The 18764-nt window shown below is 38.9% G+C and overlaps 1 protein-coding gene across 3 annotated transcripts in view; it reads right to left on the reverse strand.

The window, feature by feature from the left end:
* Positions 1 to 18764, reverse strand: part of LOC123824175 (zinc finger protein 432-like) — a 45696-nt gene that overhangs the window by 20028 nt on the left and 6904 nt on the right. The window contains exons 3-6 of one of the 3 annotated variants that reach the window (XR_006786665.1): positions 17207 to 17333; positions 16852 to 16944; positions 6919 to 11023; positions 5532 to 5670 (exon numbers count right to left, since the gene is read on the reverse strand). Coding sequence is in view for 2 of the 3 variants with exons in the window: in XM_045847292.1 (XP_045703248.1) it covers positions 9678 to 11023; positions 16852 to 16944; positions 17207 to 17333 (1566 nt within the window). In the remaining variant the exon portion in view is untranslated. Of the gene's footprint in view, positions 1 to 5531; positions 5671 to 6918; positions 11024 to 16851; positions 16945 to 17206; positions 17334 to 18764 lie in introns of those variants that run through there. The other 2 variants (XM_045847292.1, XM_045847291.1) reach the window with 2 other exon arrangements.

Genomic DNA, 18764 nt, shown 5'->3' on the forward strand with positions numbered 1-18764 from the left:
GCACATGCCTGGGTTGCAGGACTTAGGTTTTTTGTTTTTAAGCAGGATGTCTTTACTGGATCAAGAGAATGGATAGAGGAAATATGACAAAGACCCCAGTGATAACAGTAAGAAGGTATGAAAAAAATAGGAAAATCACATGTCCAATGAAGCACATCACAGAGAAGATGCGATCTTTGAAATGATGGCAGTTCTTAAAAATGATAGGCCTGTAAACAAATACAAATAAGGGTTCTCCAATATATCTCAAGGGGATTTTACTTTTCATTTACTATGCTTTCTCCCATCTTGGACCACAGTGCTCATGCTTTATAATTTACTTATCCTGGGAATCCTATTCCTTTTCTGTTCTTCCATATTCAGGCACTTTTGAGTCTCTCAACACATACACACACTGTAGGAATGGGAAGAAAACACTAAATCTTCATATACCTGTCCCTGAGTTCATGTCTTCATGAAGTGGCAACTGTCGATAATATTTATGATTATATCTTCCTTGAAATACATTTTTGTTTTACTTCTGGGGAATCAGCCTTTCTTGGGTCTTCCAACCTCACCACCTATTTGTAAACTCTCTACCTCACCACTGCTCACTCCTTTCTTTCTCTCTTTCTCTTTCTTTCTTTCTTTCTTTCTTTCTTTCTTTCTTTCTTTCTTTCTTTCTTCCTTTCTTTCTTTCTTCTTTTTTTCTTTCAAGTTGGTATTGTAACATTTATTACAATAATGCTATAAGTTAATAGAAATAGCAAAGAACCCAAAAACATGCAAGCTATGCAAAATCTCAACTAAAAACAAAAGTATTTAATGTATTCATACATTAGCTAACTAAAAAAGCCCAAGAAAGACAAGACACCCAATATAATAAAGTACTACAAAACAATTGGTAATTTTCAGTTATTAAAATTGTAGATTTTTCATTTTGTACCTTTTTCTTAATTGGGAAAAAAGTTCTTTTTGAATGTTATATACATTATAAACTTACAACAATGCTGTAAATACAATTTCTTACATGTTTCTCATAGGCAATAAGTTGGTTATGGTACATGCATAGCATGAAACTACTAAGATAATAAAGAACAGTCAAAAATACATGGTAGCTCTACCACTGCTCTTTCTTAACCTACTTTATTAGAAGTAGGTTAGATGACCCTACTGTTAGAAGACCCTAAACTTAAAAAAAAAAAAAAAGGAAGGTGGAAGATACTTTCTTGTAGGGAAGATGAATTAAGTTCTTTGAACAAAAAGTCTGAATTCATTCAGGAGCTCCTGTGCAGAAAAAAATATGGCACAAGTATGCAAATCAGAAAATGCTAAGATGTGAATTTAGGAATGTGAGCTTATTATATAGAATGGAAGAAAGATTTAAAGATTATGAGAACAGGGCAAGAAATGGGAAACAGAACCTTTGGACAATATCAGAGAGGGGCAAAGACAATTGTCTTAGTCTGTCTATTATAACCCAAAACAACAAAAATTTATTTCTCATATTTCTGGAGGCTGAGAAGTCCAAGATCAAGGCACCAGCAGATTCAGTTCTAGTGACAGCATTCAAGACCTAATCACCTCTCAAAGGTTCAATCTAAAATCATCACTTTGGGGGTTAGGATTTCAACATATGAATTTTCAGGAGACACAAACATTTAGTCTATAGCAAGATGCTAAGAAACCATATAAACACAGAGGTCAGGTTAGGGTGTGGGCAAAGGATTCAACGTGGGGTTGAATGTTAGGAAGGGAAATCACTATTTCCCAATGCAGCAAGGAGATGCTGTAGTTAAAGACTGTGCTGAATTCTAAGACCTCTGTTTGGAACAAGGCCTGGAGGGTAGAATTTCAAGCAATGGAGGTGGAAGAAATAGAAGCACTGTGGCAAAGGACAAAAAAGGAGATGATTTGACAAACCTAGAAAGATGAGAACTTGGCAAACAACCAAAAAATCAAGATGTACATAAAACAAACAGGATCAGCTGGAATCAGATCTCAGAAGAGGAAAGAGGTATATTTTCCTCTAAACTCCTACAAAAAGCAAAGTCTCAGATGGGAAGAAGGACACAAGGAGTTGCTATTTAGATTTCCTCAGACACTCTCACACTGTGACACCTTCTCTGACCAGAATATGCCTTCCTTGGTGGCCTACTTTGCTGGTTCTCAACTGGACAGGTTGGACTATGGGTTTTGCCTTCTATTGTCCAGGGTTCTTCCCTTCATTCCTTCATTCACTTGAAGAATGTATCTGGTTTGCTGGCTTGATACCCTGTTCATAGTAAATGACAGAAGACTTTGACACATGAAATTGGGTTAGGACATCATGATGGGAAAATGCTATATTTTAAGGATTCTACAGTTTTCACATCTGCAAAGCAGAGGCTTTTCTCTCAGGAAAGGGAACATTGTATACTCTTGTCTGGAGCCAAAGAGGAAGCTGAGAGTCTGCCACTTGAGAACACTACAGAGACTCTGAAGCATTAAGCAGCTAAAAGGAAAGACCGCTTAGTGGACACCCTCTGAGTGACACCGGGAAGCTGTCCTCACCCACTGATACTGGGTTGCTGCATTTCTCCAACATCATATCCCTGTAAGGTCCTTCTTGTCCGGGTTCAGGAGCTGCCATGCCTCCCAGGTGAAGTCCATGGCTGCATCCTGCAACGTCACTGATTCCTGTAATAACGTGGTCATCTTTAATAGGAAGAGTTTTCCTTTTATTGATATATAATAGGAATGTATAGGAAGTTATTTTGCTTATTCTCATCATACAGGCTGTATCAATAGAACTAGTTTTAAAAAAAACATTTTGTAATAGAAGGAAAGTACTACTGGAATATTCTGCTGTTATAATCCAGTCTTCAGCAAATTAGACATTTGTATAATGCACAGCCACTGAATCCTCTAGCTAACCAAGAATCATATATATGTATATGTGCACCTATTGCCCAACCACTATACATTTGTGGGGGATATCAAGATTAATAAAACATAGTACTATACTTCATCAAGGGCCTTACCAGCTTTGGTGGATAAGAATGGTGGCAGAGAAAACAGATACCACAATTAAGATACGACATGTTGCCCTGACCAGTATGGCTCCAGTATGGCTCAGCTGATTGGGCATCATCCTGCAAAGCAAAAGGTTGCTGGTTTGATTCCCAACCAGGTCACATTCCTAGTTGGGTTTCTGGTCAAGGTGCCTACAAGAGGCAACCAATCAGTGTTTCTCTCTGATGTTGACATTTCTCTCCCTTTCTTTCTCCCTCCTTTTCCCTCTCTCAAATAAATAAATAAATGATATGACATGTTTAATAAGTGTGTTTAAAATATAAGGAATAAAGAATTTTAATATGCCTAAAGAAAAGGGAACTAAAAAAGAAAATTAGGCACACACACATACATATATGTTAAAAGCAAATTAGAGGCATAGAAAGGGATAATCAGTGAACTAGAAATTACCAAATTAGGGTTCATTATGGTTAAAAGCTAGAGATTAACATCAGCCCAGAGAACAGGCACAAAGGGCAGAGTCCAGGAAAGTTCCAAGCACAGAGCTTCTAGTTGTCCTCCCTAAGGGAATCCTGGGCAGTATTCTTTTCTCAGTATAAGCGTGTGACAGTATGTGGGGAGTTCTGCCAACCAGGGAAGCCCAGCTGGGCCTGATGTCCAGTCTTTACTGGGGCTCCATCATGTCAGCCTAGTAGGACACCATGTGCCTGACCTCAGTCCCCAGCACCCCCAGATTTCCAGTTGACACCATGTGATCCATAGCCCCCATCCTAAATCACATTTTAGGTGTGGCTTTGACCTTAAGCTTTGATTTCAATCTCTTTCCTTTCTGTAACAAATATAACTTGAGGAAAACAAGTGTTCTGAGTTGTGTGAGTCCTCTTAGCAAATTATAAAACCTGAGGGAATCTGCAACACAAAAGGGAACTTCCTTCTTTGGTAATTATATACATAATATATAGATATTAAATATATGCATATATGTTACCGAATGAACCTGTTGTGGGGGCCCAAGTACTGTTACTGAAATAAGCACTCTCCCCTGGGGCCTGTCACTGTGGGCTCTTTGCCCACCACCAGGTGTTAGGAATTGTGGATCTTAATGCCAGAGCTTGGAAAAAATGAAAGGAACTATTTATTCAAAAGTTATACAGGTTTAGAGTAATGGCAGAATGCAACCGTTAAAATCCCAAAGCCCCTTAAAATACCAACAAACACACACAGTCATTCCTTCCCCCATTTGCCCAACCAGGCCAGTTGGGGTATTGTATCCCAGGAAAAAGAAATAGAAATCCGTAGGTTGGCTAGACTCCCAGTTCCTCCCAGTATCCGTGCTCAACTGGGCAGGTCTCCCACAGTCCCCAGCCATGTCGCTGTGATCTCCAGTTCTTAATACAAAACCATGTGACACCTTCTCATGGCCCACCAGCAAGAATCCTTTCACCCTTTTTCTTCCTGCACAGTTTTGCCTTGTCCTCTCTGTATTGTTTCCCATTGTCTCTCATTGTCTGTCCCTAGTCCTACACCATCTCTCTGCATTCTTTCAAACCGCTAAGAGAGAGCTCTGCATGGCTACTACATCTTGCTTTCCTGCTTCCTAAGCCAGTGGTCAAGGGAGCTGCCTCTCCACTACCAAAACCACGTGGTTAAGAAACAGCATGGCTGCTGCACAGCACACGGGTTTAAATCCCAGAGCGAGTCTTCCTCTACAACCCCATTTCTGACTCCTCCCACAATTGGCTACACCTGTTAGCAATCCTGTATTCTTACCCTTTCTTGGCTGACATAGTCCGGGCAGGTGTGGCCCAGTAACCAGAGGTAGCTGCCTCCCAGTTACATCTTGGGTCAAAGTTATGCATACCTTCTGGCTCTACTCAGGATGGAAGACTAGTCTGCTGTTACTGACATAAAAAAATAGCTGTTAACTGAAAGGTTGGTGGTGGTATGAAGCTGGCCTGTTATTACTGATATGCAAAATAACTCTCAATGGCCCTGCTCCATGTGTCCCTTCCTCAGCCAGACTTGTGTGGAGGAGAATATCCTATATCCTGGGACACCCCAAAGTCTGGACCCTATTACAAATCCCCTCTTTGGGGGGGGGGCCTGGCTGCACCCCGTTACATATATGTCTTTACTTTTAAAAAATGACCTACTTGACTCATGGATACATTTTAAAGATGAGATTCTGATGATATATACCTATATATCATATATGTTGATGATATATATATATAATTGGAATCTCATCCATATATCTATATATCATATAAATGAATCATTGATTATTAACTAAATCTCTAGGCCCTCTTCCTTCCCTAGAGTATGGAGACGAAGTTGAAAGTTCTAAAATTCTAATCAGGGCTTAGCCTTTCTGGTAACCAGCCTCTATCAAGAAGCCCACCTGCAGTCACCTTATTAGAATTAAAAAAGCTCCTATCACCACCATCATTCAGGCAATAAAACTATACATAATATGTAGTATTATATATGTAAATATATATGTATATAAAACTGGCCTTTGAAGAACTTAGACTTACTTGAAAGACTGAAGGTAATGTAATGTTCATCACTTCTGTCCCAGCAGCATAAGGGTCCTGGGTCTCAAAAACTTCAGTCTCTCAACACAGACACACATGGATCTCCCCAGATATAGGCCACATGACCCTATAGTCAAACCTGGAAAAGACACCACCATTTACTGATGACATGTGAGCTCCATTAGGTGGCCCAATATGCTTAGCTTCCAAACTTGAATGGCATTTGTTGACAAATAATCATTGATAAATATGGGCTAAATTGTTTCCCCCAAAATCCATGTGTTCAAGTCATAACCTCCAGGACCTCAAGATGTGACTGTATTTGGAGATTAGGTCTTTAAAGAGGTAACTAAGCTAAAATAAAATCATTAAGATGGGAACTGATGATCCAATCTGACTGCTGTCCTCGTAAGGTGGCATTAGGGCACAGGCACATATAGAGGGACAACCATGGGGAAACACAGAAAGCAGAGGCCATCTACAAGCCAAGGAGAGAGGTCTTAGAAGAAACCAATCCCAACTGACACCTTGATCCTGGACTTTCAGCCTTCAGAACTGTGAGAAACAAGTTTCTGTTATTTAAGCCCCCCAGTCTGTGGAGCTCTGTTATAACAGCTCTAGCCAACTACTACAGCCACCCCCAGCTCCAGTTCTCCATCACTGAGCCATACAAGGCAGAGTGACCCACTAAGACCCTAAACCCTGACCTTCGTACTCTCAGCTGTTGGCCACATACGACTGTATACAATACAGTAGATGGTTACATGTACTAAGGAGAAAGGAATGAAGATCACATGTATACAGTAAATCCTCATTGAATGTCATCAATAGGCTGTGCTTTAAGCCAAGCAATATATACTGAAACCAATTTTGCCATAGGAATTGATATTAATAAACAAGAGATAAGTTCCTATGGCATCTCAACATTATAACAAAAGGACAGTGAACAAAACTTTATTTGAGGACCTGCTGTACATATGTTTCCCTATAATACATGAAGATGGAAATAAGAGCATTTGGGTACTAAATAACTAAATATGCAGTTAACATTTGGCAAACAACACACTTAGTAAATTATAATTTTTTATAAAAATGGGGTGAAGCAAATGATATAAGTTGCTATGCCCTTCTTAAAAGAGGTCAACCTGAAATTGTCTATCCCATGAACCGTTTTTTTAAATTCTCACCTGTGGATATGTTTACTGATTTTAGAGAGGAAAGGAGGGGAGGAGGGAAGGGAGGAGAAAAGCACTGATGTGAGAAACATCAATCTGTTGTCTCCCATACATACCCCAACTGGGGATCAAACCCACAACCTTTCAGTGTATGGGACAACACTCCAACCAACTAAGCCACACAAGCAGGCCCATGAACATTTTTCATTTACCTGGAATGCCAGCCTCTGAAAGGTGATTTCAGCATCTGGTTCTCAGGGTTCAGGGCAGTCCTGGGAAGCCCATTCCAGGACCCTGACAACTTCAGTGAGAAAAACGCTGACTGCCATGATAGGAAGTGCAGATTTTCAAGACAAGACATGAAGAGGATCCAAAATCTGAGCTGAAGAATCTGCTTCTGATTGTTTACTGAAGAGCACCTGTTCTGAATGCATACTATTAGAGGACTTTTTTTTTTTGCATCTTTTGTTCACCAGTGTGTCTGATGTCTACAACAGTGCCTGGCACAGTGCAGCTCAAAAAATTTTGTTGCAGCAAATCACTCAAAGACCTGGAGTTTGGAATTCAATCATGAGACAGCCACTTCATAGCAAATTTCTACTTTTTTTTCTAAGACTGGTTTTTTTGTTGTTGTTTATTTGTTTTTTAAGGTGGATATCTTTATTAGTTCAAGGGAAAGAACCCTGAGTATAGAAGAGAGGACAAAGGCCCCATTCCCAGAAGAGGAGTGATAATGATTTGTCTCAATTTATCATGTCAGAGGAGTGGGGAATCTTTTAAATTGTGGCAACTCTAAAAGGTTATAGACCTGGGAATGAATATGAGGGTTCATCTACAAGACATCCAAAGGGTCTCTTCTTCTGTTCTCAATTTTTAGAGTGATTTTTTTCCATTAATTGGGCTTTTTCTCCAGAGTCTATTCCTCCTCTGATCTGCCCCTTCTATATTCTGACAGGAGCCTTTTGTTAGGATTTTTAAGAAGTTTCTTATCATACTGATCCTTATAAAAAATTAAAAAGCAAAAATAATATTTTAAAGGAAAAAAGAGGAAAAAAATATTGACCCTTACAATTTCTTTCCAGTAGCTCTATTCCTTCAGTGATGAAAGTAATTTTGATTGATTAGTGCATTAGCTCATTCATTTGGCTTCATCCATCTTTCAATTCTACATATAATTCACTTCTCTTTTGCTATGTGCTGGGGAATATACAATTACTTATAAACTATTCAAGGAATTTATAACCTGGGGAGAAGACATGAATAATTTTAAGAAGTATTCATACCCTATTTTATGTATGTAAAATTAAGTGAATCCTTTCCCTCCATTCAAATAACATACCCCTTGAACTGGAAATTATCAGGATATTTTGTTCTTTTACTGTATGTCCCTTTCAACTAACATATGTATACATCCTCTGATTACATTTGCTGGAGGATAAAATTGCTATATGCATAAAATCTACCTTTAAAAAAACTGCTAGCTCAGCTCTGACTGGTGTAGCTAGGTGGGTTGAGTGTCAACTTGTGAATATGAGAGGCCAGTATCTCACACATCCATGTTTCTCTCCCTCTTTCTCCTTCCCCTCTATCTAAAAATTTTAAAAATTTACTCTTAAAAAAATTGCTAGCTCAAAGATAGCAAGGACATTTTGTTTTGCTCATCACTGTCATCACCTATAGGTCCTAAAACAGTACCAAGTTAAAGGAAATAGTTGTTAAAGTTTTTTTCTGAGTGGTGTGCATGCAGGATGGGAACTATCATCTTGGGTGAAAGCTTGGCTGATAGGTTATTCATGAGTTTTGAACTATGTTCCCCAGGTGATATGTATAAAGTTAACATACCCAAACATGTTGTTACACTATAGAATTAAATGTATCCAGATTCCTTTTGAAGGACTACAGTCACCTAAAATACAATGTGAATACATTTAGAACCAAAGAAATGCAAGAGCTAATCACATAATGTTCCTACATGGGAAAAAAGATTCATGACCCCCAACGGGGGAGTGTGCGCTGTGTTGTAACTTTAATCAATGGTGTGCAACACAGACAACCTCCTTTAATGAAGCAGTCTTGACATGTCAACTAGGAGTCTGATTCAATTTAGGAGCAGTATAGTGTCTTAAAATGCTCACTATATCTATTATCTAATGTAGAATTATGTTAAAATTGTGACACAAACCCCTGAAGTCTTCTTCATCCTCACAGGCCTTATTTGCTTTGTGCATTTTCTTATATTTTGCTGAAGATGTTCCATAGTTAAGTGTGTCCAGAGTGTTATTTCTAGGGTTTCCTCTGCCAATGGATGAAGCAGAATGTACCACCGACAACCATGCCACATCAATGCTTTCAATGGGCTAGCAATTTCTCTCCTGTGTGAACTCTCTGCCACCTACTGAAGTCTTATTTCTGGAAAATGATTTTACACAGTCATTATATTTCTATCAACTATGAGCTCACTCATGGCATGTAACATGAAACAGCACTAATAGAGTCTATCATTCTATGAAAAACTCTTCCAGTTGCTGTATGCAAACTTGTCTCACTACAAACTTGTTAGTCATATAATGCTAGAAGGTTTTATTCAAGGGTCTCCCACTTTGATTGCATCACAGTGTACTCCTGTGTGCTTTTTGTGATATAAAATATGACATAATTGGTCACCCAAGGTACTACCATATTCACTGCATTCATAAGGTTTCCCTGTGCCAGTTCTGTGTTCTGCTGAGGGTACGTCTCTGGCAGCTGACTGTCCCACAGTGGCCATGTTCCTATTTACTATGAACCCATTGATGTGTAAGGACATCTGAGCTGCCACAGGAGGCATGTGCACAGTCACTGTATCAACAGGGGTTTTCTCCTGTATGATTTCACTTGAATGTGATGATCTCTGATTCTTTGAAAAAGGGTCTCCCAACTTGACTGAACCTACACATTTCTCTCTTGCGTGCAGCATTCCCTTATGATACACAAGACATGACAGGTGGGAGAAGGCTTTCCCACAATCAGAGCACCCATAGGGTCTCTCTCCTGTATGAGTTCTTCGATGTCTATTGAGACACGACTTATCTCTAAAAGCTTTCCCACAGTCACTGCATGTGTATGGTTTCTCCCCTGTGTGAATTCTCTGATGGTTAATGAGACCTGACTTGTGTGAACAGGATTTTCCACATTCAGCACACACAAAGGGAGTCTTTCCAGTGTGAAATCTCTGATGGGATATGAGGCAAGTTTTCTGGCTGAAGCCTTTTCCACACTCAGTGCATACATAGGGTTTCTCACCAGTGTGAGTCCGTTGATGTATTAGGAGATTGCCTTTCTGGATGAAGCCTTTGCCACATTCATTGCATATATAGGGTTTCTCCCCAGTGTGAATTCGCCGATGTACAATGAGATTGCCCTTCTGAATGAAGCCTTTTCCACAGTCACTGCATATATATGATTTCTCTCCTGTGTGAGTTTTCTGATGGGCATTGAGCTGTGATTTCCAGCGGAAGGTTTTGTCACATTCTGTGCATTCATAAGGTTTTTCTCCTGTGTGAGTTCTCTGATGTTCAATGAGCCTGGACTTTCTGGAGAAGGCTTTGTCACACAGACTGCATCCATGAGGCTTCTCTCCTGTATGAACTCTCTGATGATTAATGAGCCGAGACTTCTTGATGAAGCCTTTTCCACATTCGTCACATACATAGGGTTTCTCTCCTGTGTGAGTTTTCTGATGAGCAAGTAGCCGTGACTTCTTGGGGAAGGCTTTGTCACATTCAGTGCACTTATAGCGTTTCTCTCCTATATGAGTTTTCTGATGTTCAGTGAGCCTGGACTTCCTAGAGAAGGCTTTCCCACATACACCACACCCATGAGGCTTCTCTCCTGTATGAACTCTCTGGTGATCAATGAGGCGAGACTTCTTGATAAAATCTTTCCCACATTCACTGCATATATGGGGTTTATTGATCTTTTGAGGCCTTTGATGCTTAATGAATTGTGAGTTGGTGTTTATAGAATTTCCATGTTCAGAGAATTTTATTTCAATACAACATTGCTCGTCTTTTGCACAGAGGAAGGATTTTGCATCTCCATTATTCTCAACTGGGTTCTTCACTTCACAGTTTCCATTCTGGTTGGTCAAACTTACATTTGATTTCAGTGCCTTCCCATGTAAGTGAAATATATCATGATTTTGCCTTAAAGGAAATTTATTTTTACTCCAATGAACAATGTGTCTGAATGTATTATGTTCACAGCACTGTTCTGTTCTCTTTAGACATCTTTGATTTTGGAAGTGCCCCTGTAGGTGGCCATCATTTTTCTTGATTTCTAGGAAAGAAGAGAAAAATTAATCCTTCAAGGAGCTTAGTATAAAATAAAACTATTTCACCAACAGCTCAGTGTGGTCTAACACTTCATTGATAACATTGTGATCTCAGATTAAAGACACTCCAAGTAAATATGCTTGTTATCACTTAGACAAGGGTAAAACACAATAATATAAACAAAGAAAATAAAAGGTGAAAACAGTCATTTTTTAAAGATTTTATTTATTTATTTTTAGAGAAGGAAGGGAGGGAGAGAGAGAGAGAGAGAGAGAGAGAATCTTCAATGTGCGGTTGCTGGGGGTTATGGCCTGCAACCCAGGCATGTACCCTGGCTGGGAATCAAACCTGGGACACTTTGGTTCCCAGCCCGCGCTCAATCCACTGAGCTACGCCAGCCAGGGCTGAAAACAGTCATTGTAGACAAGGTTAGTTCATTCAAAATGAGTACATACACATTTGGTTGCTTTCAAAATGTGACCTCATAAAGCATGCTGAGATAGTAAAATAAAGTCAAGTTCTTATTAGCACTCAAGCACAGAAGATAGATATTTGTTTCAAAATTATGTGGGACGCAGTCATACATCCATAAATCCTTATTAAATGACGACTATGTACCATGCTTTGTGCTGGACATGAGCATATAGAAACCTTCCTTATTTTCACTGAGCATACATTCTGGTCAGGAAAAACTGAACAAGAAAGCAATGATAAAGAAGGCAGGCACAAATTGTGGAAAGTGGTTTGAAGGAACAATGGAGAGCAAGGTGGAAGAAATTGGGATATAATCTAGAGACAGGAAAAAGATGAGGCTCTCTCATGGCTTCAATATGGGGCAATCAATAAGCATGAGAAATCGGGTATTATTGCTAATTATTTGACTTGGGCCACTGAACAGGTAGGTAGTGTGTTTTTATGAGAAAGGGAATATTATGGAAGTTCTCAATGTGGGGAAATCAAGTGTGCATTTCAAAGCATATTGACCTTCAAGTGGCTTTTAGATATCCAATACAGACATAAGAAACTCAACTGGTTATAGAAATCTTGAGGAGGATTTTAACTGGAAATAGCAATATGGAAACCATTAGTATATAAATATTATGCAAGACAGAAGACTGGATGAGATCATGTTTGAAAAAATGTGCAGACTGAAAGATGAAATCATGGGATCAAGTTTATAGTTAGTGTAACATTAAGAGTTTGGGTATTAAAAAGTCCATGGAGGAGCACTAAATACTGTTTATACTGTTAAGGGAAATAAGCATTTCCACACTTGGGAAACTATTAGGGTTTTGTGCCAGGAACCAAATATATATTTCTTTTATCACAATATCACACTAGGAAACTCACCTTTTCTGGTCACACTTTGCAATTCTTCATATGCAATATTTAAACTGTTCCCATTTCAATTTAATGATCCCTAAATCTGTATCTGATGTCATGATCCCCAAACCTACCATCTTGCCGCTAACTGCATCTTCTTTCAAATTCCACAAACATCTGGGTTTCCATCATTTAAGGGGTCCTAAAGGATCACAATTCTGTCTGAACCAAGACCCTTGGCAGTTTAACCTTCCATTTTTCTTCCTTTTATAGAACTACTAGGTGTAGTTTCTTATAATTACATTGTTGTCACTGAGGTAAAAATTAAGACTATGTATCTAATGATAACATAAATCAAACTCCCAAACCTGGCCATTCTATCTCAATCACTAACAAAATCCACAATAGTTAGTCTGGAATTAAAAGTTACATTAGCAAAAATTACCCCATTTATCTATGTTCACACTGTTTCTCCTAAAATACCTCTAAAACTGGCCTTCACACAGCAGGCTTTGGGCCAATCTTTTGACAGTGCACATTTCCAACTTAACAGCTTCATTCTTGAACCTTCATCTTTGTCTGAGTCCCAGAAATGCCTCCTGTATATCATACCATCATTCCCCTGTTCTATGTCACTATACACCGTTTCCCCTAAATTTCTAAATATTCCTTATCTTTATTGTTCATATTGACAACTAACTTCACACAGCCCTCAATTGTAGCAAAAGCTGAATGTCTATTACATGCAGAGATCTCCTCTATTTGTTACTAAAATCTTACTCCCAAAATGTCCTGCTTTATTTCTCACTCAATTAAATCTCTTCTAGCATATATTACAGATGTGGTTCCCCAACTAGGCTCAAGAGGGTCCACTTTCAGCATTATATATACACTAGCCCAGGCTGTCATCCCCAAGCTAACAAAACACACTCTCAAAAGAAGAGGTCCTGGGACATGAATTAAGAAACTATGCATTCAACAAATATTCTTTCTGATGGCTACCTGCCCAAGATTCTGCTTACTCTGTACTCACACCATAGGAGACTTCATTCAGTCCGTATTTCTACCTCTGGTGCTAAACTCTCCCTGAACTCAGATATATCCAAATGTAGCATAGTGCTCCACCTGGATGTGAACAAGTATATCTAAATTACAATGTCCAACCCACATCTCCTCTACACATTTCATCTACATCTTGAGCATGGCAACTCCACTCCTCCTGGGATTCATGCTCAAAACCTTAGCACCATCCTTCATTTGTATTTTTTTTCTCACATCCTTTTATCTACTTCATTTAGGAAATCACTTCTACCCTCCTTTTATTTATTTATTTATTTATTTATTTATTTATTTAATTTATTTATTTTTAGAGAGAGAAGGGAGAAAAACATTGATTTGTTGTTCCTCTTATTTATGCAATTCATTCACTGATTACATGTGCCCGACCAGGGACTGAACCTGCAACCTTGATGTATCTGAACAGTGCTCTAACTGAGTTACCAGGCCAAGGCTCTGCCCTCCTTTTAAATATATTCAGATGCTGACCACATCTCACCCTTTGTACCCAGGCTGAGACAAGTGTTTTGTCTTGTACTATAGCAAACAGGCTCCCAACTGGATTTCAGGCTCAACCTGTGCCTGCAACCATCTACAAAGTAGCCACAGGGATCATTTAAAATATAAATTACATAGTATAACCTCTCTACTGAGATCTCTCAATGTTTTCTCATCTCATTATTTAAAAAAAAAATCAACTTCCTGAAATGTCCTTGGAAGGTACTACATGACCTGTCTACTCCAAAACCTAGCTACCACCATATCGCCCTTATCTCCATATTCTCTCCATCCACTGTCCCTCTAACTCACCCCACTGTACTCATACAGGCTTCCTTGAGGTTCTTCTCAGGCCTTTGAAACTGCTATTTTGTCTACTTTGGGACATAATTCACCTAAGGGACCTAATCACACTCCTCATAGAGCTGCTTAAAGGCATTTTACCAAAGACCCATTTCTTAGACCCATTTGGCATTTTACCAAAGACCCATTTCTTACCTTTCTTAGATGACCAAAGATTGAAGAGCTTAAGATAGATTCCCGGCTGCTCCTAACCCTCTCACACACTATTTCCTTTTGCAGTTTGATTAGTCTTCTCAGCAGTTTTTACCACAAGGAATCATATTTATATAGACATATTCTGATGAATTTTGTGTCACCTCCTTTTAGAATATAATCTCAAAGCATGTGTAGTAGGCACCCAACAACATTTAAGACCATCAAAAAATATTTAAAGCAATGGACCAAGAAAAGGTTCTCATGTATGGAAAATATGGCAGAGGTTCCTTTAAATATAGTTGACCCTGAGTTTGGAGAGTTGGGGGAGAAGCAAGCTGTATAAGCAAGACGATACCATATTATGGAGGCTGTTGACAGAAGAGAAATCTCCACCTTACATGACTGATAGAACTAGGATTAATTGGGACTTAATGTCATCAGACTCTCATAAGAAAAATGAAAGCTTTAAGAAAATGAATCCAGCAACATTGTTTAAGATAAACTAAAAGGATAGTCAGAGTTAACAATTACACAAGGAAATTAAAGCAACACAGACATGAGGGTTAGTAATGTGGTTTGGGTTGGAAGCAGACAATAAGAAATTTTAAGAAATCAACAGGAATGGCAAAGACTTTGAATAAGGGAGCTGAGGAGATAAGGAAGTGTGTATATAGAAACACACCTTCCTGGCACAGATCTAAAACCCTCCAAGTGATAAAAGAGCATCTTTTGTTCTAATATTTGGTTTTTGACCTGGTTCCTGACAGAGTTCTTAAATCCCTTGGAGTTTCCCAGGTAATAACAGCGTCTTTCATTCTAATTAGTTGACTCTGGGTGGTCTCCTGGATGGTGGCTGGTCACCAGAAAGACTAAACCACGATTAAAAGTTTGGAACTTTCAGCCCCACTTCCCATTCTCTGGAGAGGGGCTGGAACTGGAAAGGAAGTTCATTAGGGATCTTGCCTGAGTGAGGAAGCCTCCATAAAATCCCAAAGATACGGGGTTTGGGGAGCTTCCAGGTTGGTGAACAAGGCAGGTGCTGGAACAGTGGCACTTGGAGAGGCCATGGAAGCTCCACACCCCTTCCCACATATCCTACCTTCTGCATCTCTCCCATCTGTCTGTTCTTGAGTCATATCCTTTTGTAATAAACTGGTGATCTAGGAAGTAAAATGTTTCCCTGACTTCTGTGAGCCACTGTAGCAAATTGATGGAACCCAAGGAGGAGGTCACTGGAACCTCTGATCTATAGATAGTGGTGAGAAACACAGGTGACAACCTAGACTTGTAATTAGCATTTGAAGTGAAAGTGGGGACAATCCTGCAGAATTGAGCCCTTAATATGTAGGATCTGATGCTATCTAGTGTCAGAATTGATTTAAATTGGCCCTGGCTGGTGTTGCTCAGTGGATAGAGTGCTGGCTTGCAAACCAAAGGGTTGCTGGTTTGACTCCCAATCAGGGCACATGCCTGGGCTACGGGCTGGGTCCTCAGTAGGGAATATGTGAGAGGCAACCATACCCTGATGTCTCTCTCCCTCTCTTTCTCCCTCTCTTACCTTCTCTTAAAAAACACATTAAAAAAAAAAGAATTGAGTTAAACTCTAGGATACCCCCTGGTGAATTCCAGAGAATTACTTGTTTTAGGGAGAAGTGTTATGAGTGTGGCAGTGTGTGAGAGTAAAGGAAAAACACAAGAAGAGGACTGAGCTTTTCCCAACACCACCAGGATATATATAAATAATAGCGGGTACTGTAGGCTGAATGTTTATGTCACTCCCACAGTTACATGTTAAAATCTTAACCCCCAATCAAAGATGGGGTGAGTGTTAGGAAGGGGAAATAACCTTATCCAAAGGGGCAAGAAAGTGCTGTAGTGAGAAGACAGTACTAATGTCACACATCTCTCCTTGGATAGAGGCATGGAAGGTGTTATCTCAGAGTAAGAAAAGTACAAAGGCCCTGGCTTGTATGGCTCAATGGATTGAGCACTGGCCTATGGACTGAAAATTCACCAGCCCAATCAGGGCACATGCCTGGGTTGTGGGTCAGTCCCCAGCTGGGGGTGTGCAAGAGGCAACTGACTGGTGTTTTTCTCCCTGTCTTTCTCCCTCCCTTCCCCTGTCTTTAAAAATAAATAAATAAAATTAAGAAAAAAAAAGAAAGAAAAGTAGAAGGAAGAAGTACTGATACAAAGGTGGAGGAAAAGGGATGGTAAGATTGAGAATTGTAAGAAGAAACCTAAAGGATAAAAATTGAAACCTTGATGAAATAAATATGGATCAAATCTAAGAAGAGATATATTCTTATTAACACGTAAAAGAAAAAGAGCTCTTTTATGGGAGATCTATGGAGGTTCTGTTTACATGGCCTCAGACATCCTCACAGCTGTGACACCTCTGAATGACTAGAATAGGACTTCCACAGCCATACTCCTTGTTGGTTCTCTCTCACTCACCTGAACAGATTCCACTGTGGAATTCATCTTCTATAGTCCATAGTTCCCCTTGCTCCAATCTGGACAGAGTGTCTGGCTTGCTGGCTGGATACCCTGTTCATGGAAAGTGACAGAAGAGATAAGCTCTTTAAATTGGGCTTTGGTCTGCCAATAAAGAAGCTTATATTTTAGGAAGGTTTTTGCAGGTCAGAAAAGGCTATTCTCTGAAGAAGGGCACATTATACCGTCTAAGCTGGGACCAGAGAGGAGACTGAGACTTAACTACCACTTCAGAGCATCACAGATACTCTAGGCCTTTCAGAGCTAAGAAAAGCCACTAACAGGGCACTGAGTGACACAGGGGAGCTGTCCTCACCCACTGATACCAGGTTTCTGTAGTTCTCCAACATCACATCCCTGTACAGGTCCTTCTGGTAGGGGTCCAAGAGCTGCCACTCCTCCCAGGTAAAGTCCACAGCCACATCCTCCAACTTCAGCAATTCCTGTAATAACACAGTCCTGTTTAATAGGATTGTTTCTTTAGTTATTAAAATAGAAGAAATGTAAAGAAAGTTGTTCTGCTCATTTTTACCATAAAGGCTGTATCTATATATTGTACTTCAGTGTTTTGATTTTTTTAATCTACAATGTTACAGAAGTAAAAATCTATCCATATTCAAAAGCAATCTCTAGTAAAATATTCTGCAATCGTTCAGTCGATCATCATTCTACAAATCATATATTTAGGTAATAAATAAGTAGTCATTAAATCCTCTTGCTAAACTAGGAATATTAATATACATATTTGTGCATCTACAAATATGTATATATATCTACAAATATACACAAATATGTATATTGTATACAAATATTGTATACATACCATATACATATTTGAAACATTTGCCATATATATATACACATATACACACATATACGGCATTTGCTACACATACACACATATTTCTTAAAAGGTACATATTTGCCAGACATTAAACATATACTAGTAATATCAGAGTGAATAAAACATATCCCATTCCTATATTCACTGTCCATCTTGATAGCCATTATCAGAATCAACCACAAGAAAATTCAGACACTATCATTACAAGACACTACACATTAAATAAGTATATTTTATACACTAGGAGGAATAAAGCATCTTTCTAGAACATGTCCAAAGAACAAAAGACTATTAAAGTTTGTTAAGCAGACTAACAAAAGAAATAGCAGCCTTCATAAAATACAAATATAGTCACGCGCCACATAACGTTTTGGTCAACGACAGACCACATATATGATGGTGGTATACCATACAGACCTTGGTGTGTCTAAATGTCTTTATGATGTTTATACAATGAAGTTGCTTGACAATATATTTCCCAGAATGTATACCCATGGTTAAGTGGCACATGACTGTACACATATGTATATATTATTTATATTCACATAACCAGGCAGGTTCACAGCACATTGAATACACTGAAAAGATAATGAATTGGAAGGTAGCTAACAGAAAGAAATTATTCAAAATGCAGTAAAAGGGCACAGTAGTGAAATACATAAAAGACAGAATAATAAATATAGAGGCCAGAGTGAGGTCCAACATATACCAATCCAGTTTATGAAAGAGTAAATACATTAGTGGGAAGGCACTATCGAAGGATCTAAGGGCTGAGACAGATGCATCTTTCCATACCTATATGGACATAGATGTAAATACAGGTATAGTGACAAGCAGTACACATTAGTACCCACTTATTAAACTGCATTACATTAGGGGATGAGGGAAGAAACGTAAGAGAAATCTTACTTTTTCACTGTATGTACTTTGTAATCACTGAAATTTTAAAAATGTACCCATGCACAGTTGTATGATGGAATTTTTAAAGATAATAAAAGATGAGGCAGTAGGAAGTGGCTTTGAACACAGA

The sequence above is a fragment of the Phyllostomus hastatus genome, unplaced genomic scaffold (genome assembly GCF_019186645.2).
Source record: "Phyllostomus hastatus isolate PE091 unplaced genomic scaffold, TTU_PhHast_1.1 phas_contig_549, whole genome shotgun sequence".
Taxonomy (NCBI): domain Eukaryota; kingdom Metazoa; phylum Chordata; class Mammalia; order Chiroptera; family Phyllostomidae; genus Phyllostomus; species Phyllostomus hastatus.